This window comes from Heterocephalus glaber, unplaced genomic scaffold (genome assembly GCF_053883595.1).
Source record: "Heterocephalus glaber isolate CG9 unplaced genomic scaffold, H.glaber_assembly_v1.0 deba00001565, whole genome shotgun sequence".
Classification (NCBI taxonomy): Eukaryota; Metazoa; Chordata; class Mammalia; order Rodentia; family Bathyergidae; genus Heterocephalus; species Heterocephalus glaber.
In genome coordinates, this window is record NW_028258352.1 from 222,618 (window position 1) to 248,108 (window position 25,491).

General features: G+C 39.0%; 1 protein-coding gene across 19 annotated transcripts in view; it reads left to right on the plus strand.

Annotated features, from left to right (window-relative positions):
• Window positions 1-25,491, plus strand: part of LOC101705037 (cytospin-B) — a 394,241-nt gene that overhangs the window by 203,272 nt on the left and 165,478 nt on the right. For all 19 annotated transcript variants that reach the window (XR_015443362.1, XM_087192079.1, XM_087192080.1 and 16 more), the window contains one exon: window positions 11,821-13,403. Coding sequence is in view for 18 of the 19 variants with exons in the window: in XM_087192079.1 (XP_087048205.1) it covers window positions 11,821-13,403 (1,583 nt within the window). In the remaining variant the exon portion in view is untranslated. The remainder of the gene's footprint in view (window positions 1-11,820; window positions 13,404-25,491) is intronic.

Here is a 25,491-nt window from a genome sequence, read left to right on the forward strand (position 1 = left end):
CTCTTTATAAATTGATTATCTTAGGTATTTGTTATAGTGACAGAAAAGTGAATAAACAGCTTGATAATTCATTTCCTTTTAGTAATGAATAATATTCCACTGTGTGTATGTACCAGAGTTTATCTGTTCACCTACTGAAGGACTTTTTAGTTGCTTTCAGGTTTTGACAATTATGAGTAAAGCTTCTGTAAATGTCAGTGTGCTGTTTTTTATTTGTTTTGTGAATATAATGTTTTCAGCTCATTTGGTTTAATACCAAGGAGTGTGACTATTGAATTGGATAATACAAGTACTAGTTTTTTTAAGAAACCACCAAACTGTCTTCCAGAGTGGCTGTACCACCAGCAGTAAATGAGAGTTTCCATTATTCCACATCCTTGCCAGGATTTGGTGTTGTCTGTGTTTGGGATTTTAGCAATCCTAATTGGCATGTAGTGGTGTCTCACTGTTGTTTTAATTTGGAATTCTTTAATGGTATGTGATATGGAACAGCTTTTCATATGCTCATTTTCCATCTGTATTTCTTCTTTGATAAAAATGTTCAGATCTTTTTTCCATTTTTATGTTTGTTTTCTCATTGTTGAGTTTTAAGAGTTCTTTATACATTTTTAGATAATCATCCTTTATCAGCTCTTTTATTTGCAAATATCTTTTTTCCCCCAATCTGTGGCTTGTCTTGTTCTCTTGACATTGCTGTTGTTAGCTTTTTCAAATTTGTGTAGTTTTTGATGTGTGCTATGATAGAAGAACATTTAATATGTCATAAATATTATGTCATAAGTTGATTTGTTGTCACTTTTATAAGGTACTTCACCTTCATTTCTTGTTTTATATGCGTACGTATTATCTTTAACTCTCTGTAAGGTGAGGATGAGTATTATTGCCACTATCCTCTCTGCCAGCTTTCTCCACCCTACCTTCTCTACCTTTCAATTTTTTTCATCTGTACTTCATCTTTTTTGCCTGTAGGCATGATAACGTTCAAATGTTCTAGAAAATATTCTTTCACCTTCTTTGTACAGGTCAGTTTAAGTGGTATTGATGTCATTGTGACTACATATCTATTTTTCCCTGCAGAGTGAAGTCATGTGTTAGTTTTATTTGTTGTCCTACGCATCTTATTTTTATGTAGTTTCTTGTTTTTTCACTGTGTCTATTTTTCACCATCTCATTTTTCCATACTCTTCATCCAGTCAGATGCTCTCTTGAGGAAACTTCTCTTCTGTGGCACTTTTTCCTCTTGAGCCAGTCTAGAAATATTTTCCAGACTTGTTCTTGGGAATCATTTTGAGACTTCCCTTTAGCTGGTTTCATGTGGTGGAGCCCCTGCTTCCTGTATCACTTGCCCTCTTCCTTGTTGGTTTACTCCCTTCTTTTGCTGAAGCACACCCTCAAATAACTTCATTAGGGTATTGGCCGTTTAATTTTCTGAGTCTTTTTGTGCTTTACAATTTTTTTATTTTTTTGCGGTACCGGGGATCAGACTGAGGACCTTGCGCTTGAGAGGTAGGAGTGGTACTACTGAGCTAAAGCCCCGGGCTACAATGTATTTTTTTTTTCTACAATGTATTTTTTAAGCTCTGTGCTTGATTTGTAGTTCAGTTGGGTATAGAATTCTAGGTTGAAAATCATTTCTTTACTCAGAACTTTGAAGGTATTTGTTGTCTTCTAGAATTCAGTATTGCTAATAAATGATGATGGTATATCTCATTCTCAGACTGCACCCTTTCCTCAAACTGTTACACTTTATCTTATCCAAAAGGCCGAGAAGCGATCCTCAAACTGTTAAAAAGTTTTGGTATTCTGAAGCTTTAAAAAAATTTATCTCGGGGCCGGGGATTTAGCTCAGTGGTTTCGCCGCCTGCTGCGCAAGCACAAGGACCGGCGTTCGATTCCCCGGTACCAAATAAATAAAATTTTTTAAAAAATAACTAAAATAAATAAATTAAATTAAATAATAAAATATTTATCTCTGTGGATTTTTTTTCCCCCAATGATTTTGTTTGACATGCATTCTAGAAAGTCATGTTTTTCAACTTTGGAGAATTCTCTTCCTTCTTTGATAATTTCCTCTGCTGTTATTACATTGGTCTGTTTCTGGAACTTCTGTTAACTGGTGGTTATTTTCTGGGCTAACCCTTGTGTCTTTTATCTTTTCTATTTCCATCTCGTCATTTTCTTCTACACATTAGGAGAATTCCTTTGTTTTGCATTTCATCTCTCCTATTGAATCATTTAGTTTGTCAAGCATTTAAAAATTTTTAGAGCTTTTTCTGTAATTATGTTTATTTCTTGGTACATTTCCAGTATACAATATAATGACATTCATCATTGAAAATTTGCACCTTTAAATACTCTCTCTTGGTTCATATTTTTTCCCTCTTTCCCTGCCTCCCTTCAACTCCTCCATCCCTCCCTATTTACAAAGACTTTGTTTCTGTTTTTTCATTTTCTCATATTAATTCCATTACCTTCTTTCCTTTCTCCTACCCCTCCCACTTCCCCTTCCCCTTTGCACCTTTTTTTCTAATTTCACATTATCTATTATACCTTTTAGTCCTTATTTACACTTTCAGTTTCTCACATTAGAGAAACTATTTGGTATTTACACATGTATGTACTGTTTATTTCACTTAAGAGTATTGCTTCAGTGTGCATCCATTTAGCTATAAATGTCTAATTTCTCATTTTTTATGGCAGAGTAATATTCCATTCTATTAAAAAAGTATATTTTCTTTATCCAGTCTCCAGTTGATGGGCAATTGGGCTGCTTCCAAGTTTTAGCTATTATAAACTGTGCTGCTGTGAACATGGGTGCACATATATCACTGTGGTATGATTCTTTTAATTCTTTTGGGAAGATACCCAGCAGGGGAATGGCTTGGTCAAATGGGACTTGCAGTCCTAGTTCTTTGAGGTATCTCCATACTGATTTCTACAGTGGTTGCACCAGTCTGCACTTCCACCAGCAGTGAAGCAGGTTCCTCTTTCCCTACAGCCCCGACAGCATTTGTTATTGGTTGATTTCATGATAGCAGACATTCTTTCTGGGGTGAGGTGGAATCTCAAGCATTGTTTTCATTTGCATCTCTTGAATGACCAGTGATGTTGAACATTTTCTCATATGTTTATTTGCTACTTCTACTTCTTTGTCTGAGAAATGTCTCTTCATTTCAGATGCCCATTTTTAGATTGGGTCTTTAAATTTGGGAGGTCTGATTTTTTAAATTCTTTATAGATTCTAGATAGTAGACTATTGTCTAAGGAACAGCAGGTGAAAATTTTTTCCCACTTTGTGGGTTGTCTCTTCACTCTGTTAGTGGTTTCTCTTGCTGGGCAGAAACATTTTAGTAAGAAGAGATCCCACTTGTTCATTGATTGTGCTAGTTCACGGGCAACTGAGGTTATATTCATAAAATCTTTTCCTACACCATTGTCTTCAAGAGTTCTTCCTAAACTCTCTTCCAGCCAGTTCAGCATTTCTGTTTTGATATTTAGATCTTCAATCCATTTAGATTTTAGTTGAGTGCATGGTGAGAGATATAGGTCTAGTTTTAATCGTTGGAAACTTGAAACCCAATTTTTCCAGCACCATTTATTAAAGAGGTTCTTTCTTCCAGTGAGGGTGTCCGGCTCCTTTGTTAAACATGAGGTGGCTGAGTGTGTCTGGGGTTGTTTCTGCATCTTCTAATCTGTTCCACTGGTCCTCAGGTCTGTTTCTTTGCCATTATCATGTTGGGGTTTGTTTGTTTGTTTTTTGTTTATAATCACAGTAGCTTTGTAGTATAGTTTCGAGCTGGGGATTGTGATACCCCCTGCCATGTCTCTGTTGCCTAGAATTTCTTTTGCTATTCTGGGTCTCTTCTTGTTCCAAATGAATTTTTAGATTGTTTTCTCAAGGTCTGTGAAGTATGCTTCTGGGATCTCGATTGAGATTGCCTTGAATCTATATAGCAGTTTTGGAAGTATGGCCATTTTCACTATGTTGATCCTTCCTATCCAGGAGCAAGGGATGTCTTTCCATTTTCTGATATCATCTTCAGTCTCTCTTTTCAGAGTGCTATAGTTTTCAGAGAAGAGGTCTTTTTTTTTTTTTTTTAGTACTGGGGATCGAACTCGGGTCCTTACGCTTGCGCACCAGGCAATGAAACCACTGAGCTAAATCCCAGCCCTCAGAGAAGAGGTCTTTGATTTCTTTTGTTAGGTTTATTCCTAGGTATTTCAGTTTTTTGGATGCTATTGTCAAAGGAATTATTTGCCCTATTTTTCTCTCTGAGTTTGTTTTTCATCTAGAGGAAAGCTATTGATTACTTTGTGTGTTGATCTTGTATCCAGCAACTTTCCTGAATTTGGTTACTAAGTCTAGAAGACTTTTGGTGGCATTCTTGGGGTCTTCTGTATAGAGTATCATGTCATCTGCAAATAATGACAATTTGACGTCTTCATTTCCTATCTTTATTCCTTTTATTTCTTTCTCTTGTCTAATTGCAGTGGCTAATGTTTCCAAAACTATATTGAACAGGAGTGGTGATAGTGAACATCCTTGTCTAGTTCCTGATTTTAGTGTGAAGGATTTCAGTTTTTGACCATTTAGTATGATATTGGCTGTTGGTTTTTCATAGATAGCTTTTATCAGATTGAGGTAGACCATCTGATATTCCAGTTTTTTGTAGAGTTTTTATCATAAATGCATGTTGGATTTTGTCAAATGATTTTTCTGCATTAATAGAGATGACCATATGGTTTTTGTCTGCGGTTCTGTTGATATAGTGTATTGCATTTATTGATTTGCATATGTTGAACCATCCCTGCATCCCTGGGATGAATCCCACTTGGTCAGGATGTATGATCTTGTTGATGATCTTCTGCATCTTATTTGCCAGTATCTTATTAAGGATTTTTGCATCTATGTTCATTAATGAGATTGACCTATGATTCTCTTTTTCATTTGGGTCTTTCTCTGCTTTGGGGATCAAGGTGATGCTTGCTTCCAGGAATTAATTTGGGAGTATTGCTTCCCTTTTAATTTCATTGAAGAGTGTAAACAGTAGTGGCAGTAGTTCCTCTCTAAATGTCTTGTAGAATTCAGCAGTGAAGCCATCAGGACCAGGCTTTTCTTAGTTGGTAAGTTTTTAATTACATTTTCAATTTCATTGATTGATACTGGGTTGTTTAGAATTTTTAGGTCTTCTTCGTTCAACTTTGGTAATTCATATGTATCCAGGAATCTGTCCATTTCTTCTGTGTTTTCCATCTTATTGGCGTATAGGTTCTGGAATTAGGTATTGATGATCCCCTGGATTTCTGGTGGTTGTGTTGTAATTTCATCCTTTTCATTCCTAATTGCATGGATTTGGGCCTTTTCTTTCCTTTTTTTTTTTTTCTGGTAAGGTTGGGTAAGGGTTTGTCGATTTTGTTGATTCTTTCAAAGAACCAACTCGGCTTCATTGAATTTTTTGTATCATTCTCTTAGTCTCCATTGCATTGATTTCTGCTCTGATCTTTATAATTTCCTCCCTTATATGAGCTTTGGGTTTGTCTTGCTCTTCTTTTTGTAGAAGCTTGAGGTTCAGCATCAGTTTGTTTAATTTGGCTCACTGTGTTTTCCTAATATGAGTATTCACTGCTCTGAATTTCCCCCATAAGACTGCTTTCATTGTGTCCCTTAGATTTCAATATGTTGTATTGGCATTGTCATTTAATGGTAGGCACCGTCTACTTTCTTCTTTAATTTCCTCTGTGACCCATTTGTTATTCAGAACTGTGTGGTTCAGTTTCCATGTGTTTATGAAATTCTTGCAGTTTCTTTTGCTATTGATCTCCAATTTCATCTCTCTATGGTCTGATAATATACAGGGGATAACTTCAGTTCCTTTGCACTTAAACATGTTCTATGAGTGAGTAGGTGGTCCATTTTGGATAATGACTCATGTGCAGCTGAAAAGAATGTGTATTCTGATTTTGTGGGGTGGAATACTCTGTAAACATCTGTTAAGTTCATTTGTTCAAGAATTTGATTGAGTTCTAGTATTTCATTGTTTATTTTTTCTCTAATTGATCTATCTACTTGTGACAGTGGGATATTGAGATCCCCTACTCCTATTGTATTAATCCTTATATGATTTTTCATGTCCGTTAGTATTTGTTTTATATAGTTGGGTGAACTAGTGTTTGGTGCATATATATTTATGATTGTTATCTCTTCCTCTTGGATTGTTCCCTTTACAAGGATGTAGTGTCCTTCTTTGTCTCACTTAATCAGTGTTGGTTTGAAATCCACTTGATCTGCAAAGAGGATAGCGACCCCTGCTTTTTTTTCAGGTTCCTGTCACATGGAGTATTGTTTTCCACCCTTTAACTTTCAGTCTATGAGTTTCTTTTTGAATTAAGTGTGTTTCTTGTATGTAGCATATTGTTGAATTTTGCTTCTTGGCCTATTCTGCCAGTCTATTTCTTTTGATTGGTGAATTGAGACCATTAACATTGATGGTTATGACTGATACGTATTGACTTATCCTTGTCATCACTTTTTCTTTTTGTTGGATTCTCCTCTTTTACGTTTAATTTCTTGTCATGCCTGATGGATTCATTCTGCTGGGTTTCCTGTGGTTGTGATCTTCATCATTTCCTAGGATTTTGTCTAAAATTTTTTGGAGTGCTGATTTGGTATTCATGAAGTTCCTAAGGTGCTCTTTGTCATGAAAGTATCTTATTTCTCCATCAATTTTATAGGGTACATCAGTCTGTGTTGGAGGCTGTTTTCCTTTAGGGCTTGGAATAGGTCACTCCAAGCTCTTCTTGCCTTGAGGGTTTGTGTTGAGAAGTCTGTTGTGATTCTGATAGGCTTTCCTTTGTATGTGATTTGTTTCTTTTCTGTAACTGCTTGTAGAATTTTGTTTTTCTGTTGGGTTTCTGGAATCTTAACAATTATATGCCTTTGTGTAGATTGTTTTTGATGAAGGCTAGTTGGAGTCCTATATGCCTCACTTACCTGTATTTCAAGTTCTTTTCCCCTGCTTGGGAAGTTTTCTGCCATCACTTCTGTGAACAGTTTTTTTATGTTATCTGCACTCTCTCCTGTTTCTTTATTGACTCTGATCAGTCTTATGTTATTCTTTGCATTGTCTAGCAGCTGCTGGATTGATTTCTTGTGGTCCGTTACATTTTTAAAGAAATTTTTATTTTCCCGGTCTCTAATTGAAATCTTATCTTCTGTATCTGAAATTCTGTCCTCACATTGGCTCATTCTGCTGCGTAGACTTTCAGTGGAGTTTTTAATCTCCTGGAAATCTGTTTGCATGTGTTTTATGGATTCCATTTGTTTCCTATGTTGGGATTCCATCATGTTCCTGAGCTCCTCTCTTTTTTTATCTGTGTCCTCTCTAGATTTATTAATCAAGTCTTGCACTATGAGCACAACCTCTGCTGTTATCTGAGAAATTATTTCTGATTTCATTTTTTCCAGATCCTCTTTCATTTCCAGTTCAGAGCGTCCCTGTGATTGAGTATCAGATTGTTTCATCTCATTTCCCTTTGTGGTTGATGTAGGTGATCTGAAAGTCTGGTTTTGAGGCTTGTTTACATGTCTTCTCATTTCGAAGAAGTGGGGAGTGCTGCTGGCGTCGGAGTGGCTCACCTCCTCAGTGCTGGGAGCGGTGGTACAGCCCTGACCTTGTTTTCATGGTACATGCTACCATGAATCTCAAACCTATCATTGGTGAGAACTTCCCTGAGTGGCCTATAAAATTAGCCTTCTCCCTTTCATAGCTTCTGAACCCCTTTGCACATTTTGTTCAGTTTTTTTTTAGTCTTCATTTCCCTTTTGTGTAGTTTGAGAAGCTTTTGTGATAATTTAGTTATGCTTCTCAATTGTTTAGCTTGATTTTCAGATCCATTGCTCTGAAAAGAGGTCCATATAAGAGTTAATTTCAGAGTCTTCCTTAAGGGTTGGTGAGAGTAACCTCAATCACAGGGTTGAGTAAAATCACCAGGAAAATAGTTATAATAAAAAAAGAGAACGAGACGTCTGGCTTCTGAGTGGCAACTTTCATTGTGCTAGTAACAAAAATTGGGTGATGTTGAGGAAAGCAAGAATATTTTTCTGTAGATGTCTGCCACACAGTGAGAAAGGGAGGCAAACACAAGATTGGGCCAAATCATGGTCTGTATGGGCGGAAGATAGGTCAGGTCATTGGACTGTTACACAGATGCCAACAAGAACAAAGGCTTCTTCACCTGGGGGGAGGATACATTGTGGAGTACTTGGAGTATACTGTTGATAAACCATAGTATAACTTTCACTGGCATTTTAAAATGTAACATATTAAACATTTCATTTAGTGTATTGTTCTTCATAATTATGAGGTGCAGCTTGTTTTTACCTCAGCATTCAAACAGACAGCCTTCTGGGTGGCAGTGAATAGGAGGTTGGGAAGAGGGTAGAAGACATGCGGGTGCTGACTGAGCCAGCCCCTGTTCTTCTGGCCTAGTTCTCTCTCTATCCCCACTGTTACCTTGATATGATGTGTTATATAAGGGGATGTGACCATCTTCAGGATGTATTGCTTAGCAAAGAGACTTAATTTACAGGACAGATATGCTGTCCCTCAGCTTACAATAGGGTATGTCCTGATCATCCATCATATGTTGAAAACACACTAAGTTAAAAGTGCCTTTGATACACATAATTTTTTGAACATAGCTTAATCTAGCCCACTTTAAACTTACTGAGTATATTTACGTTAGCTTAGATCTGGGCAAAATTCAGCTAAACAATGACTATTTTATAACATAGTATTGAATATTTATGATTTATTGAAGCCTGCACTAAAAGGGAAAAACAACATTTTTCTGAGTAGGCATGGTGGCACATGCCTGCAATCCTAGCACTAGGAGGCTGTGACAGGAGGATCACCAAGAGTTTAAGGCCAGCCTGGGCTACGTAGTGAATTCAAGGCCAGCTTGAATCACATAGCGAGACCTTGTCTCCGAAGAAAAATTTTTTTTTTCTGAATGGCTTTATATTTACACCTTTGCATTATTGTAAGTCAGCCCATTGTAAATTGAGACTGTCTGTATTTGAAGGAGACTCCTGGGGGTAGGCTCCTTCCAGTTTATTACATCATGCAGGCCACTTTACTTCTTTCCTTGAGTAACCAGAGCAGGTATGTTGGGCTGTCTCTCACTGCCAGAGCAGCCAGGTACCAGTCTTGGTGTGGTCAGATGATGATTTTAACAGCTCTCTAAATGTGCTCTCTGCTCCTTGTACTTTCTGAAATGATGTATGCAGAAATGGGAAGAGCCTTTAGAAAACAGCAACAGTTTTTTTTTTAAAGAACATATGTAATGGGGCCGGGGATTTAGCTCAGTGGTTCTGTCACCTACCTTGAAAGTGCAAGGTCCCGAGTTCGATCCCCAGTACCAAAAAAAAAAAAGAAAGAAAGAAAGAACATATGTAATACAACTAGACTTAATATTCTGTAGTTACACAATGAGTTATATTTCATAAATAAACTGTGATTTGCTGTTTAAGAAAATAATCTGAGTAGATAAGGCATAGGTAGCATTTAGGAGGACTGAGTAAGATTTGGCAGAAAAAAGGAGTTAAACTCTAGCTAAAAATATGACAAAGTTGATATGCTGTTCTATTTGAGTTTTCCTCATCGTTGAAACCAACAAATGACTGAAAGTGGAAAGGAGGAGTGGATGGAGGGAGGGGGAAAGAAAGGAATGGAGAAAAGGGAAGAAGTAGGGAAAGAGGGAGAAGAGCCCTATTTTAGTGGTATTTTAGGAATGGAAGATGCTGGTGTGATAATCAGTCCTGGGGTTTCCTGTTGGACCATAGTTACAGTGAAACCTTCATTACCTTCCAGTTTTTATAAGGGTCCTTGCCAAGGTGATTTCATTCTAGAGAATTGGCATTATTAAGACATTTTATTGCTTAGTGCTTTTAATCTTCATTTTACAAGAATAATTAAATCATTTCTTCATTGAGAAATTTAATATGATATAAATGAGACATCTGGATGCCTAGAGGTGTTTTTTTTTTAATCTGTTATAGTACTCAGTGTCCCAGGAGCTTAATTTAGAAAAGTTAATTTAAAAACTAGTTTCTGGGGTCAGGGATTTAGCTCAGCGGCACCATGCCTGGCTCACAAGCACAAGGTCCTGAGTTCGATCCCTGGTACCAAAAAAACCCCCCCAAACTGTAGTTTCTCTGTATTAATGATAGCTTGGCCTTGATGATATGATGATTTCAGGAGGACTCCATGCTAGAAGCTGAGCAATGCTGCTATCTGCCTATACCCCATCATTGCTGAGTCAGCCTTTTAGAGTAGCAGCTCTCGTGTCTGCTCACAATCTTGGTAGTGAGTTTGGAGCAGCTGGGTCAGGCTGGGCTCCAAATTTGTATTAGCACCAGGGTGCAGCCATTCTGAATCTATATTCTCCCATACTCACTTCCTATACTGTAGAGACCTAGAGATTGGTGGTCACTTCTGTAATCCTTTGTTATCAGAGACAATCCCTTCCCAAGTTATAGCAATCAGTCTGGACTCATCAAATGTCTTGCATTTGTTACTAGATTCAGAGTTCTCATTTCCCTGTAGCCTTAGAAGTAAGCTTCAATTCCAGAACATAAAGGAGATTGATGTCTGGGTTTTCACCACTTAATTTTTTTTTGGTATTGTCTTTAATGTAGTGTGGATTAAAACATTTTAAAATTAGATACATCTTACATTTCTCATTATATGAATTTTAAATTCTGTATTATTTCTGTCATATAAATTCCTTTAACATTTTTAGCTGTTCTATAGATACACATAATACATCCTTTATCGCATTTATTTTTGTTTCTATGCATACAAATGAGCACATGGTTTCCACTTGTTAAAAGTGATAGAACACTTGGTCAGATCAGTCTGATTTTAGTATTGTTTATATCTTCTGATTTCTTAAGGGTTTTTTTTTTCCTTTCTTTTCCTCTTTTTTTTTGAAATTCTTTCAGTGCTGGAACCTAGGCCTTGTACATACTAGGGAAGTGCTGCTGTACTATTGAGCTACATGCCTAGCCCTTCTTTTGATTTCTTTTTTTTTTTTTCCTTCTTTTGATTTCTTAAACCTGTGCTCAGTCAAAATATGTTGATAATGATGTTTTCTACAAGTTTTTATTGAGAAATACGTAATAAATATATTTTGTCAAAAGGCTGTATAGTTGCCATGTTATCAGTTCACCTGTATTAAATTACAAGTTGCAGAAAGCCCTCATTCAAGATGATTTATGTATGAGCATATGTATTTGTTTGTATATACTGGAAGACCACCAGTAGGCCAATATTCACAGTTGATTTGACTTAGCAGCTCAACAATACCATTAAGAATTTGGTTTCTTTCTACCCTGTCGTCTGCAGTCTCACCTTCCTCCTATGAGGGCAAGGTGGTGGCCAACCATTTCCATATCTACCTGCTCTCTCACTGATGTCCAGTGATGTTTACAGCCTTCCCTGGAAATTTTCCTTGTGTTCACTGAACTTAATGTAGGTATGTGCCAAGCCTTGAACAGCAACTGTGGCTGGGGTTAGGATTGTACTTACTGAGCAGCTCATGCTAGGAGTCACTTTCCCATCTACGAATAGGGTGGTAGAAGAAGGTACAGAAACTCCAATTGGAACTGGGTAACTATCTAGAGGAGTAGGAAATGGATGAAGGATGACAGTCATACCATTTACTGTGCAATGTGTTTTGAAGTCATTTGGCTTTTGTTACAAAAACGCTTGCTCTTTTTTCCCCCCTCATTTTTTTTTTTCCTGTTTCTGTCTTTAGTGGCTGTTCCAACAACCAAACGGACAGGCATCCCAACTCCCCGGGAACTCTCAGTAACTGTCTCAAGAGAGAGGTCTGTGGCACGAGGTCCCTCCAACCCAAGGAAATCAGGGTCCAGTCCAACTTCCTCCTGCACTCACACCCCTACTAAGCACCTGAGGACCACTTCTACAAAACTAAAGCAAGAGAACGAAGCAGGAGAGAAGGCTGTGCTTGAATCCCGAGTTCGGGAACTTATAGCAGAAGCCAAAACCAAAGATAATGAAATCAACAGGCTTCGAAGCGAACTAAAGAAATGCAAGGAAAGAAGGGCCCTGAGCACCGAGGGGACTGATGCTTCAGATCAAAGTTCAGATGGAACATCAGTTCCACCAGGAAACACAGAACCTTTGATAAGAACCCTTGAAGAGAAGAACAAGACCTTTCAGAAAGAGCTTGCTGACCTAGAAGAAGATAACCAGATCTTGAAGGAAAAACTGACTTACCTTGAGGATTCACCAAATTCAGAAGGGGCAGCAAGTCACACTGGTGATAGCAGCTGCCCAACATCTATAACTCAAGAGTCAAGCTTTGGAAGCCCAACCAGAAATGAACTGTCAAGTGAAATTGATGAGTATAAGAAAAACACATATGGAAATATGTTACGGACATCCGGTTCTTCAAGCAGTGATGTTACCAAAGCTTCTTTGTCACCAGATGCCTCAGATTTTGAGCATATCATCACTGATACCCCGTCTCGGCCCCTGTCCTCCACCAGCAACCCTTTTAAGAACTCCAAGTTTTCAACCACTGGGAATTCTCCAAACAATGCAAGTGAGCTGTCCCTTGCTTCCCTTACAGAAAAGATACAGAAGATGGAAGAGAATCACCACAGCACTGCAGAGGAGCTACAGGCCACTCTACAAGAGTTATCAGATCAGCAACAAATGGTGCAGGAACTGACAGCTGAGAATGAGAAGCTAGTGGATGAGAAAACTATTTTAGAAACGTCCTTCCACCAGCATCGAGAGAGGGCAGAGCAGCTAAGTCAAGAAAACGAGAAACTGATAAACCTTTTACAAGAGCGAGTGAAGAATGATGAGCCCAGTGCCCAAGAAGGGAAAATCCTTGAGCTAGAGCAGAAATGCACAGATATTCTTGAGAAAAGCCGCTTTGAAAGAGAAAAGCTGCTCAACATTCAGCAGCAGTTGACCTGTAGCTTACGGAAGGTTGAAGAAGAAAACCAAGGAGCTTTGGACATGATCAAGCACCTGAAAGAAGAAAATGAAAAACTGAATGGCTTCCTAGAACTAGAACGGTGTAATAATAATGTGATGACCAAAACTTTGGAAGAATGTAGAGTTACCTTGGAAGGCTTGAAGATGGAGAATGGGTCTTTGAAGGCTCACCTGGAAGGTGAGAAACAAAAAGCCATGGAGACCAGTAGTTTCTTGGGGCAAACAGCGGAGAACTGTGAACTTCAGGAAATGTTGAAAGTAGCTAGAGCTGAGAAAGATCAGCTGGAACTTTCTTGCACTGAGCTCAGACAAGAATTGCTAAAAGCAAATGGTGAAATTAAACACATTTCAAGCCTGCTAGCTAAGGTAAGAAGAGATATTGTTTTACTGATATTTGTTCATCCTTGTTAATGTTTGTCTCCTTGACCTTTAAATTTGCAGAGCAGAGGAAATCATTTGTTCAGTTTCGTTAATAAATCCAACATTGTAGCTCAAAGACCTGTTTAGATTCCAGACAGATTGGCACTGAGGATTTAAAAGGGAAAAACTCAAATTTCTGGCAATGAGCAATTCAAAGAATACTGGTGTTATAGTAAATCATATCAGACAGGATGATACAGGGATGAGAAATATCAAAAGACGGGGTGTAGTTCAGCAGAGAGCTTGCCTCACATGAGTAGAGGCTGTGGTTTTGGGTCTGAACATCACAGAAAATAAGAAAGGAATACTAGGAAGTTTTTGCCCAGTCTATAGTACAAAGGAGGGATTCTAAGTATAATATTGGAGTCAGGAGAGAGGAGTCCTAAAGAGGTGGCAACTGAACTGAGCCTTGAACAAGATTGAATAAGGATTATCCAGGTCTTTCAGTATTCTTTTAGCTGCTAGTAACAGACAGTTAAAATCATCCTGGTTTTCTGCCAAGAAATAACAAGCCACTGTTTTGGTGTTTTCTTCCAAATATGTATTTGTGTGTGTATGTTCACACCCACGGATGGTTCAGAGGTATAGTGATGGCCTGGTATGCACAAGGCCCTGGGTTCAATCCCCACAAAAAAATTAAAGTTTAGAACCAGCCTGGTACATGTTAGTAATTTTTGGTGCATTTATTTTCTAAGCATATTCTCACCATCAAATACTCTTTAATCTCCTTTTAAAGGCCAGATAATATTTTATTATATAATTATTTTATATTCACTTAGTTCTTTGTTGTTGAAAATATATATATTGTTGGATGTCTGTGTTCTTTCAGATCTTTCAGTGTTATAAATATCTGATTATTTCTTTAGGAAAAATTCCTAGACGTTGACTTAGTGCGTCAAAGAGCATAAACATTTAAAGACTTTCAACACATTCAGCCATATTGCCTTCCAGAAATATCATGCCAATTTGTTCCCACCAGCAGTACATGAGAGCGCTTGTTTTCCTCAGCCCTTGCCAACACTTGATATTAAATTATGTCATCCAAATCTGTTTTATCATTTCCTTTCATTTTTAGCTTGGAAACACGTTCCCCAGCTCAAGGTCAAATAAATGATCAGTTCTTTCATTTTTAATAACCTTTTGATTGGTCTGGAATTTCATTATGTGAGCCAAGATTGATAGTGATTGTATAATACTCTGCTTACCTCACTGAGAGGTCCTAGGAAGGTGCAAAGAGATGGCTTCCTTTTCTTGTCTTCTCCAAGCTCTGGGTGTATGATTTGCAGGTCTACTGGAAAGGGAGATTAAAAGCATCTTTCCACCTTATTTCAGGAATTGTTACTGTTTCAAGAAGCAACTTGTGCCATATGCCCCACAAGGAGACTTTTCTTTATTGCTTCATTTAAAGATTGGTCATTGTGTACACTGATTCTGCAGTCAGCTTTCTGGTAGCCTTATTGATACATTGTGTTAGGAGTTCTCTTCATTGTCTGTGTTCTAAATCCACAGATTTTTTTTGAAGGTATAGAAGCAATTTCATTACTTGTTACTAGGTAGGAACTCTTTTGCATTGTACGTAGATAAAGGAAGCTTTGCATTATTACCTAATAGAATAATATTCTTCTTTGCTGACACCTTTGCAAAATGTCTAGTCTCTCAGATGCATCTTGAAGTCCTCTGTCAATCTCTCATCTCTTTTTGGTATTTTGATTGGCATTATAGTAAATATATTGTCAATGAGAAATAATATGGCATCTTAAAAAAGAATTTATTTGCCACCTGCCTCACAAGCACAAGGACCCGAGTTCGATCCCTGTTACCCCCCCCAAAAAATTTATTTTTTTCTGGTAAAATCATAGTCATTGCATAAGATTTAGTAAATACAGAAAAGTATAAAAAATGAAATAAAAATTACCTTTACTCTTACCACCTAGAGAAAAAACTGCCCACAATTTGCTATATGCCTTTTCACATTTTTCTTTTATTTTTACACATGGTTATGTATGCATGCAAACCTGTATTGACAGGATTATAATATTTAATCTTGCTGTCCAGAAGAACAGAGTATATCCAGCCACATTCCATGAATACAATGAACTGGTTAGATTAGTTTATAAATTCTACTCTTAATTTCTCTCTCTCTCTTTTTTTTTTGGTACCGGGGATTGAACTTGGATCTTTGCTCTTGCGCAGCAGGCGGCGAAACCACTGAGCTAAATCCCCGGCCCTGTCTACTCTATTTCTAATTAATTTATTTCTACTTTCATTAATTCTTTTGCCCCTCTTTTTGTACATGTTTTTGGTTTTCTTCCTAATTTCTTGAGTAAAATTTTTTAACTTTATCCTTTCTTGGTTGATAATGAAAACATTTATAGGTAGATTTGACCTTTCTTTTAACTTTACCAAAATAAAGACAATAATATCTAGAGTTTTCTGCTATAAACTTAATCTCATTTGGAGGAAAAGTATTTGTATTCTCCATAGAGTACAAGGCATAACATATGCATTTAAAATCAACCTGTTACAGACATTATGAAATCAAACTGTTATTCACATATTGCATCTTATTTCTTCCCAATTAGAATTATCAAATACAGTGGAATGAAAAGATTCAAGCCAGTGGTTAGGTAAGAGTCTGAGATAAAAGATGTGACTGATAGTGCCATGTGGGAAATGGTAGAATTCAGCTATCTAGTTGTAAGAATAGATCACAAGAAGTTTGTTAACTAAGAGAATTAAGTCATTTCTGGGAAATTCCACAAATCTGTTTGTTAAAAGAATACCAGAAAACTTTGAGACCTTGTAAAAGTCTCACAGGAGAAAAACAGGTTTTCCTAGTTTTCTTATTTACCATTTTCTGGGATCAGAGGACTGCGACCCAATGACTCTACGGGTGGTAAGAGAGATACGGGTGGTAAGAGAGATACGACTCACTATGCACATCTGTGATGTTTATGGTGGGCCGGTGGGCTTGATTTTTTGGCTAAAGTTGTCCTGCTCTCTTGATAACTATCTGATAAGAAGAGGGCTGCAGTGTGCTCTTTGATGTACGGGATTGGTGAATGGAAACAGGGGACTAGTGAATTCTCCTGTAGCTTTTGTGAGTCACTTAAAGTCACTGGTTATCATCAGAGGTGAAAATCAGAAAGACAATAGCCAGAATAACTAAGCTGCTTTCCTACGTGTATAAAAGCCTTGCTTCTTTCCTTTGTGATTGTTGAATAGTCCCAGAGGAATTAAACTGCTGTTCGTCCCCCAGGCTGTCTCCTTTTCTTTCTTTAAAAGTCGGTGCTTTCTGGGGTCTCCGGTTTCCCTCAAGAGAAACCAACGACAGTGCCACATAGAGTTTCTCTTATAAATATCAAGACTTCAGATCTATGATTGCACTGTCTTATGTGCACAGAGATATCGATCTGAAATAGCAGCAACTTTGTAAACTTCTAATCATCTTGCCCTTTTATATTAACCAGACCTCCTAATAGACAATCTTAGTCAGTTTTCTGTTTAACAAACACAGTTCCTTTAACAAACACCTGAAATTGGGTAATACATAAAGAAAAAAGGCTTATTTTAGTTCTAGGAACTGGAAAGTCTAAAATCAGGCAGCCACATCTGATGAAGGACACATACTTCTTCAGTTCACTGTGGGGAAGCAGAAAGAAAAGCTGCCACATGCAAAAGAGGGAACATGTGTGATAGTGAGGGGAGATGCCAGGCTCACTTTTTAACAAGCTCCTTTTAAAGCCCACTAATTCAGACTTCTGAGAACAACAACTTCTCTTGAGAATGCCTTAATGCACTGAAGGAATCACCTCCTCGTGGCCCCTCTTCCTTTACCACTACATTTCAGATTCCAATTTGAGTATTGGTCTTGACAAATTATACTGACCCAAGGCACAGACAATAGCTTATTGTATATCCCCACTGCAGACTACCAGCTAATCCACCAGCAAGGAATTCGAATGATGATACTTAAGAGAACCCATGCCTGAATGATATTCGGAACACTTTGTAACAAGAACTATAATGAAGGATGTAAAATGCTATACTGAATCTTCTGACTTGCCCAGTGACTGATCTCAGGACCTTTTCAGCTTTTCCACTGTACAGTGTTGAGTAGAAGTGTGATGGTGGGTGGATCCCTGCCTTGTACCTTATTTAAAAGAAAGCCTTTAGCATTTCCTCATTAAATATGTTTGTTTGAGGCATTTGTTATATAGCCTTTGTTATGTTATTCAGGTATTTGGCTAATAAATATCTTGTTTTGTTTGCTTGTTTTTATTTTAATTTTTTTTTTTTTTGGTACTGGGGATCGAACTCGGATCCTTGCACTTGCAAGTCAGGTGGCAGAACCACTGAGCTAAATCCCCGGCTTTAATTTTATTTTTTGCAGCACTGGGATTGAGCCCAGGTCCTTCACACTGAGCTCTATTCCCAGCCATTTTTAATTTTTGAAGTTTTGCTACAGGGTCTCACTACATTGCCCAGGTTAGACTCAAACGTGTAATCCTCCTGCCTCATCCTTCAGAGTGCTAGAATTACAAGTGTGTACCATCATGCCCAGCTTGTTTGTTTTTCTATTTTTCTTTTTTCTTTTTTGGTACTGGGAATTGAACTCAGGGCCTCACACTTGCCAGGCAGGTGGTGCACCACTGAGCTACATCCTTGGCCCTGTTTGTTTTTAAACACATGATGAAGATGGGGGTTTTTTCCATGTCTACTGAAGTGACAGTTTTAGGTCAACTTCATTTGTTTATTTTTTTTTATCCTTTAACTTGTTACTGAGGTGAATTATAAGAACAAATTTTCCAAGGCCAGCCAGTATTAATTCATCATGGCTTTCCTAGGGTAAATCCTGATTCTTCAGTTGTTGTTTCACTTAACATTTTAGCCAGCACCTTCACATGTAACTGCTGTAAGTAGTTGTCAGCATGACTGTTTTCATCACTCAGCAAACTACTTGGTGATTAGCATTTTCTTCCTTGAGCACCCCACTCTTTCATTCTAATTCTTGGCAGAGGTGAATATTATGATCAAAGAACAAATTAATGTACTGTATTTGCAAAGTAGCAAAACAATGCCAACCCATCCAGTGATCTAATAGTTACATAGATTTAGCAAATCTGTGTACTTTCCTAGTTCAGGTAAGTTACTTAAGGACTCAGAAGAGCCTTTGAGAAGCTTTAAAGTGGGTCTCTTTTTTAAAGAATAAACAAAAGTGGTAGGACTTTTATAGTAATTGCAAGACTGTTTTGTAGGTTTTTTCTTCCTTTCATTTCTTTGTCTATCAGTTTGCCAATATCTCCATTCCTTTCGACTTTTCTGATGGATATTGTATGGTAGTTTTGTTTTTCCTTCAGTGTCAGGGATTGAACCCAGGGCCTCACACATGCTAGCCAAGTGCTGTACCACTGAGCTACACCCCCAAGCCCCACTCCAAGTATTTTGCTGGCAGCTTATAAAACACCTTTTTTGCATAGCTTTGAAGAAGGGCCTGATTTCTCCAAGATAGCAAAGCCACAGCCTCCTATGGGTACCTATAAAGGTACCCAGATGTATGCCCTTGCCAGTAAGCAGCATTGAGTTTGCTTGGGATTCTTGTTTTTCCAGTCTGTAACAACCCAGGTTTAAGTTTTTTGGGGGAGGGGATGGGGTAATGTTGTTCAGGCTGGCTTCGAACATCCTAAAAGAGATTTTCCTTCTCAGCCTGTGAAGTGGGACTACAGGTGCACACTCATTGAACTCAGCCTTAACTTTTTTGACTTTTACCTTTTCATTTGTCTGGGATCTTGATTTCAAATTAGAGTATCTTGACTGAGATTGAAATCTAGTTTTAAAAGAAAAATATTGACTTTTTACCCCCACGAGGCTGAAGCTTATAGTTGATATCCTTTGAAACTTAATTCTTTCCACAGAAACTCATGGGGGAGTAAGATTATAAATGTCAGTATTCAGGGGAGAACTAGTAAAGGTGAAATGATTGGCCTGTAACCAGTGTTGGTCCTGAGAACAAACTGATGAGAGCAGCCACTGGCCAAGATGGAAGGACAGTTTGAGAGAAGGATGAGGCAAATAGATAATTCTGTGACCATGACTTCAGAATAGGATGCCTCTAAGGACCTACGAGAATTTAAAACCTGGTTTAGGGGCCGGGGATTTAGCTCAGTGGTTCCGATGCCTCCCCTGCAAGTGCAAGGACCCGAGTTCGATCCCCGGTACCAAAAAAAAAAAAAAAAAAGAAGTTGTAAAACCTGGTTTAAATAGTCCAGTGGAAAGTATACCCATGTGATACAGAAAAGAAACAGAAAACCCTACTATCTATGATATAAGCCAGGTAATAATGCTCACTCTGCTCTCATATTCTCAGGGCAGGAGGTAGGCAGGCAACCCCCAGCAGTGATCCAAAGGCTCTAGAACCCCACAGCTATGGAACTGCAGTTCTGTGACACTCAGCCCTCCTGCCAAGGGTGCAGGATAGCTACACATCTCGGCCCCCGTGTTGGTGGCTTAAGGCAAAGCCTTTATCCTTAGATCTCTCAGTACATTGGGGAGAATCTATCCCCCCCCCCGCCCCCCGCCCCAGAGCCTTCCCAGCTGCTGTCCTTTTATGTCTAATTGGTCACAAGCTCACTCCCTTATCGGAGGCTGATCAGTCCTCCAACTGCTTAAAAAGGGGGACAGCAAGGGCTAAAGAAAAAAGACAGTAGAGACTTGCATAATGTCAGAGTATATGGGGGCCCGGGAAGTCAGTGCCTCAGAGTGGGCAAAGACCAAGACTCTCCATACCAGCCATCATTTATTGGGTACACACAATAATTGGAGGGAATATCAGGTGACTTGGGGGGCTGCGGTGTTCCTATGTCAATGCAAATCTCATGCTGATGAGGGCAGAAAGGAGAGCATTCCCAGGACAGTAGGTGGGATGAGTTTAGCTGATGATAAGGAATTCATCCCTCCCCAGGTGAAACCATTCTTTTTGTATTATTACTTGGTTCTCAGAGAAGCACGATGTCTTCAGCTGATGTAATCTTGCCTTTGAGCACCACAGCATCACTGACCATTGGGAGGCAAAACGGAGTTGTTTCCACATGCCAAAGCTGGTTCCTGGGCAAGGCAACATTGGGCCTTAGACAGTTACAGTCACACTTTAATTATGAAATGATTTTTCCCCCAAATACATGTAGAAATGCTCTCAACACTCTCATCCTATCTCTTGAAATCACAAGATCACAGCCTCATTCTTGAACAGAATTTGGATTTTGATAGGAAGAAGGAAGGGCAGTGGTGACTTTTGGGTGAGCTGTGTTTATCATTTGCCAGCCACCCAGCAGGACTGCATGCCTTCACTCTTCCTCACAGAATACTCATGGTGATCTACTAATCATGTAACTCCTTCAGCCATTTCCCATCACATCATACACTTTGTTGATGCCCAGAGCCAAACAGCTTGGCCTCTTCTTGCACCTCTTGCCTCAGCCCCTCCACCTCTCTCCTTGCCCAGGCCAAGCCAGGCCAAATCCTTGCCTACCTTGGGGTGTTTTGTTTTTTTTTTAAAGTCTCTATTTTCCTCTTGCCTACTCCTTCATATAGCTTTCAGTCTCAGCTACTGGGATGCTTCTTTAGAGAGGTATTCAGTTCTCTTGGGTCACTGTCCTGCAGACTCTCCAAGCTTCTCTCAGTAAATTACATCAGTGTCCTAGATCAACCAAGATTACTGTGGGAAAGCCTTTGCCTTCCCAGCACCTTGAGAGGTGCTCAAAACTGTTGGCAGATCTGTTGATAGAGTTGAGGGGAATCTAGTGATGGACTGGTACTGCATGAGAGTTGATTAAGTTTACCTAGCCAAAGATGTGAAAATTTCAGTCATCTTCAACTCAGACATAATTTACCCCACTCTGGCCACAAAACTTCAACTTTCTCTGGTAGAGCAGAGTCCTGGGGAGAAAGCAGGTTGGGAACTTCTGTAGACAGAGCCTCTTCTCCAGCTTTTCCAAAGTAAAGAGGAGGCATGTTGGGAACTTCTGTAGACAGAGCCTCTTCTCCAGCTTTTCCAAAGTAAAGAGGAGGCATGTTGGGGTGGCAGCTTAGGGAGAAGCCTGCAGGGAAATTTGCCACAGGCCCCAGCCTCCCTGGCTGTGTGCCTCAGGAGCTGAAGCTCAGGGAGATTAAACTATGTAGCCAGAATGTTTGTATACCCCTTTTCACATGACGTATCACAGTCAGATGGTCCAGAACACTTGACAGTCACATGTGGCCAGGTTTCTTCCATCAAGTCTGTGCTCTAGAAACTGAAAGGAGTGGAAGCTGAACGTGAGGTTTTGGTGGAGATGATTGTGTGATTTGAGGAAAAGTGGTCTTCCCAGGGATACCAGATCCACAGGACTTCTGCTCTGCCCCTGTGCTTACATGTGGCTCCTCTAGAGGGGGCTGACCTACAGGGACTGCCATTGGCTGTCCCCTCTTCTGAGTTTCCTTGCCTGACCAACTTCCTTTGTGGTGTACCCATTTTTCTCATTAGACTTGTTAATACCTACCCTCACCTTCCTTGAACATGATCTCAGGACCTATGCAAGGCACTGCTCCTGCCCATGACCCTCCCAGCACAGGGCCCTGCTTCTGCAGTTCACCTGTTAAGTTTCCAAGGGCAGATTTTTATCCTGTTTGAATTTTCTGTCAGATTTTTTTTCCATAGCAGAAATGTAAAGAAACTAGTATATCTTCCCCTCCTTTAGTAGAGCAGAAAAGGGGGAAAAAAGCCAAGCATGGTGACACATGCCTGTAATCCCAGCACTTGGGAGGCTAAGGCAGGAGGATTGCCATGAGTTCAAGGCCAGACCGGGCTACATACTGAGTTCAAGACCAGCCTGAATAACATAGTGAGACCCTGTCTCACACCTCGCCCCCCCCAAAAGTCGATGGGGGGTGAGAGCAAGAGGGAGAGAGATTCAGATTTAGACCATAATGTCCATATGGCTATAAGCAGTGTTTATTCACAACAGGACCAAGAATAAAGCAGAAATTTTGCCATTGTCAGGCTAAATACTAAATAAAAACAACACACATTCTTACTCATGGCAGCTACTCAAGCTGTCATTCCAAGTTTGTTGATTTTATACTACATAATAATGTTATATAATTACTAACAAGGCTGTTTCTTCCATATATTAGGTAATCAGCAAATCCTTGGCAATGCAACAGAATTAGGAGAGAGACTGCTATAATTATATCAGTATGTTAAAAACAGAGTTTATCATGTTTTAACAATAATATTTTAGTGCTATTTATGTGCTGGGCACTCTTGGGGCCCTTGGATCGTTTAATCAGCATAGCTGTATACTGTAGATACGGTCATCTTTTTTGAGTTAAGCCGACTGAGGGCCGGGGATTTAGCTCAGTGGTTTTGCCGCCTGCCTCGCAAGCGCAAGGACCCAAGTTCGATCTCCGGTACCCAAAAAAAAACAAAACAAAAAGAAGAGTTAAGCAGACTGAGGCATAGAATAATTATTAGACTAATTAATTAATTGATGAAGCCAGGGTTCAAAGCTGGATCTCACCTCAGTGTGCTTCTTAATCTCTAGTTTATACTGCTTCCTGTTTACCTGAAAGCAAAGAAGAGACAGGAAAATACTCAGAGTAGATCTAAAGACTCTGTTACACTGTGGTCTTAAGGTCAGTGCCCTGTGGTTTGAAGAAAGCAAAGCCTTAGTTAACTAGGAGAACTTTACTAAATTATAATATGGTAGAGAAATTCACAGCAAAAACTTGAATCATCAAGAAGTTGTTAACCTGAATGTTGAAGGAATTAGGGGTTAGTTAACAGTGTGAGTGGGGTGAGGATGAGAATGTCACAGGAAGAAAACAGTCCTAAGGCCAGAACACATGGTCTCTGGTGAGAGTCCTGTGTGTAATTTATCATTGCCCAAATGTGTAGGGAATCCCTAGAAGTGGACAGGAGAATATGCCAGCCAAACAATTTGAATTTCATCCTCAAGTCAGTAGGAGCCATGGAAGGATTTTTAAAAATAACATTGCCATGCATGATGGCTCATGCCTATAACCCCACCGCTAGGGAGGCTGAGACAGGAGAATTACCCGCAAGTTCAAGGGCAGCCTGGGCTACATAGTGAGTTCAAGCCCAGCCTGAATTACATAGCAAGACCCTGTCTCAAAACAAAAGCCAAAGTGTACAAAGCAGTGGTTTTTAGTATATTCACATGGTTGTGCAACCATTACTACAACCAGTTTTACATCATTTTTTTCATCCCTAGAAAGAAACCTTATCCCCGATGTTACTTTCTTCCCAGTCTCTGGCAACCTCAAATTTATTTTGTGTCTGTAGATTTCCCTCTTCTGGATATTTCATGGAATCATATACTACATATCCTTTTGTAGCCATGTATATTACATGGCTTCTCTTAGCAAGGTTCTTTTAAGGTTTGTCCATGTTGTAGTATGTGTCAATACTTTGCCCTTTTTAGTGGCCAATATTCCATTGTGTGGATATACCACAGTTTAATCAGTTGATGAACACTTGGGTTGTGTCCACTTTGGGGCTATTATGAATGAGGTTGCTATTAATGTTTATGTGTAAGCTTTTGTGTGAATGTATTTTCATTTCTCTTGGGTATATGTCTAGGAGTGGAATTCCTGGTGATGTGGTAGTTCTATATTTAACTTGTGGAAGAAGAGTCAAACTGTTTTTCAAAGTGGCCATACTCTTACATTCTCACCAGCAGTGTATGAGGATTCCAGTTTCTCCACATCCTCATCACAGTTACTGCCTTTTTTTTGTTTTAGCCATCCCAATGGATATGAAGTGGCATCTCCTTGTGGCTTCCTAATGATGCCATTAGTATCTTCCATTAACAATGGTATTGAGCATTTTTCTTAGGCTTACTTGCCATTTGTATATCTTCAGAGAAATACCCTTTTAAATCCTTTGCCCATTTCTTAAATTGTTACTTATCTTTTTATTGAGTTGTAAGAATTATTTATATATTCTGGACACAAATCCCTTACCAGAGATATGATTTGTAGACATTTACTCTCATTCTTTTTGTTTTTTTGGAGACAAGGTCTCACTGTGTAGTTCAGGCTGGCCTTGAACTCTCAGCAGTCCTGCCCCAGCTTCCTGAGTGCTGGGATTACAGGCGTGTGCCACCATGACCAGCTCTTTTCTCCCATTCTGTGAGTTGTCTTTTCACTGTCGTACAGTGCCTTTTATGGCACAATTTATTTTTTCAATTTTAATTTTATGAAGTTCTGTTCTTTGTTACTGTTTGTGCTTTTGGTCTGAGGAATTTCAAACCCAGGAGTTGCAGAATCACCTTTACAATTGAGAAAGATTACTTTGGCCACAGTTAGGTGAAAAAGAATGAAGGACTGAAGAGGAAGGAGGACAAGGGTTAGAAAGACATTAAGATATTAAGCAGTTAGGAGTTAGGCTCCATTGCTTTGGTAGCTGATTTGATGTTGGGGTTTGTGGTAAAGAGACGTTTTAGTCCACCCACAGATCCTCAGTTTTTGTGGTTGCATATGTGATTATGCTGTTCCCTGAGAGGGAACACAGGACCTAGAACAGTTTGAGAAGTGTTGGAGCCAGGAAGAATGTTCAGACCTCATCAAAGCTGTTTTTGGCACCTGCCTGGCAAAATCCTTGAGGCCCCTCAGCTTCTAGGTCAAAAGTACTTCTCAGGCCAGGAAAAACTTCAGTTCTTGTGCATACAGCTTCTCTTTGCCTCTCCATTCCTTTTAGGAGCAGTAAATATGTCCAGCCAGGAGGTTCTCCCTGTAATTTTTTGACTTTTCTGAGGTTTGCAAAGAATCTCAACTGTTTTGGAGGAGGAAGCACTGTTGGAATGTGTGTGTCTATGTGTGGGGGGATCCTTAATGTCTTTCACCATTCTCTGCCCTGAGAGATGATTTAATATTTACTTTAATATTCAAGATAATTTTATTGAATGGACAATATAATCACCAAATTCAGACAGAAGCCAAGTAAAATGACATACGTGGGCTAAGAATGCAGCTTAGT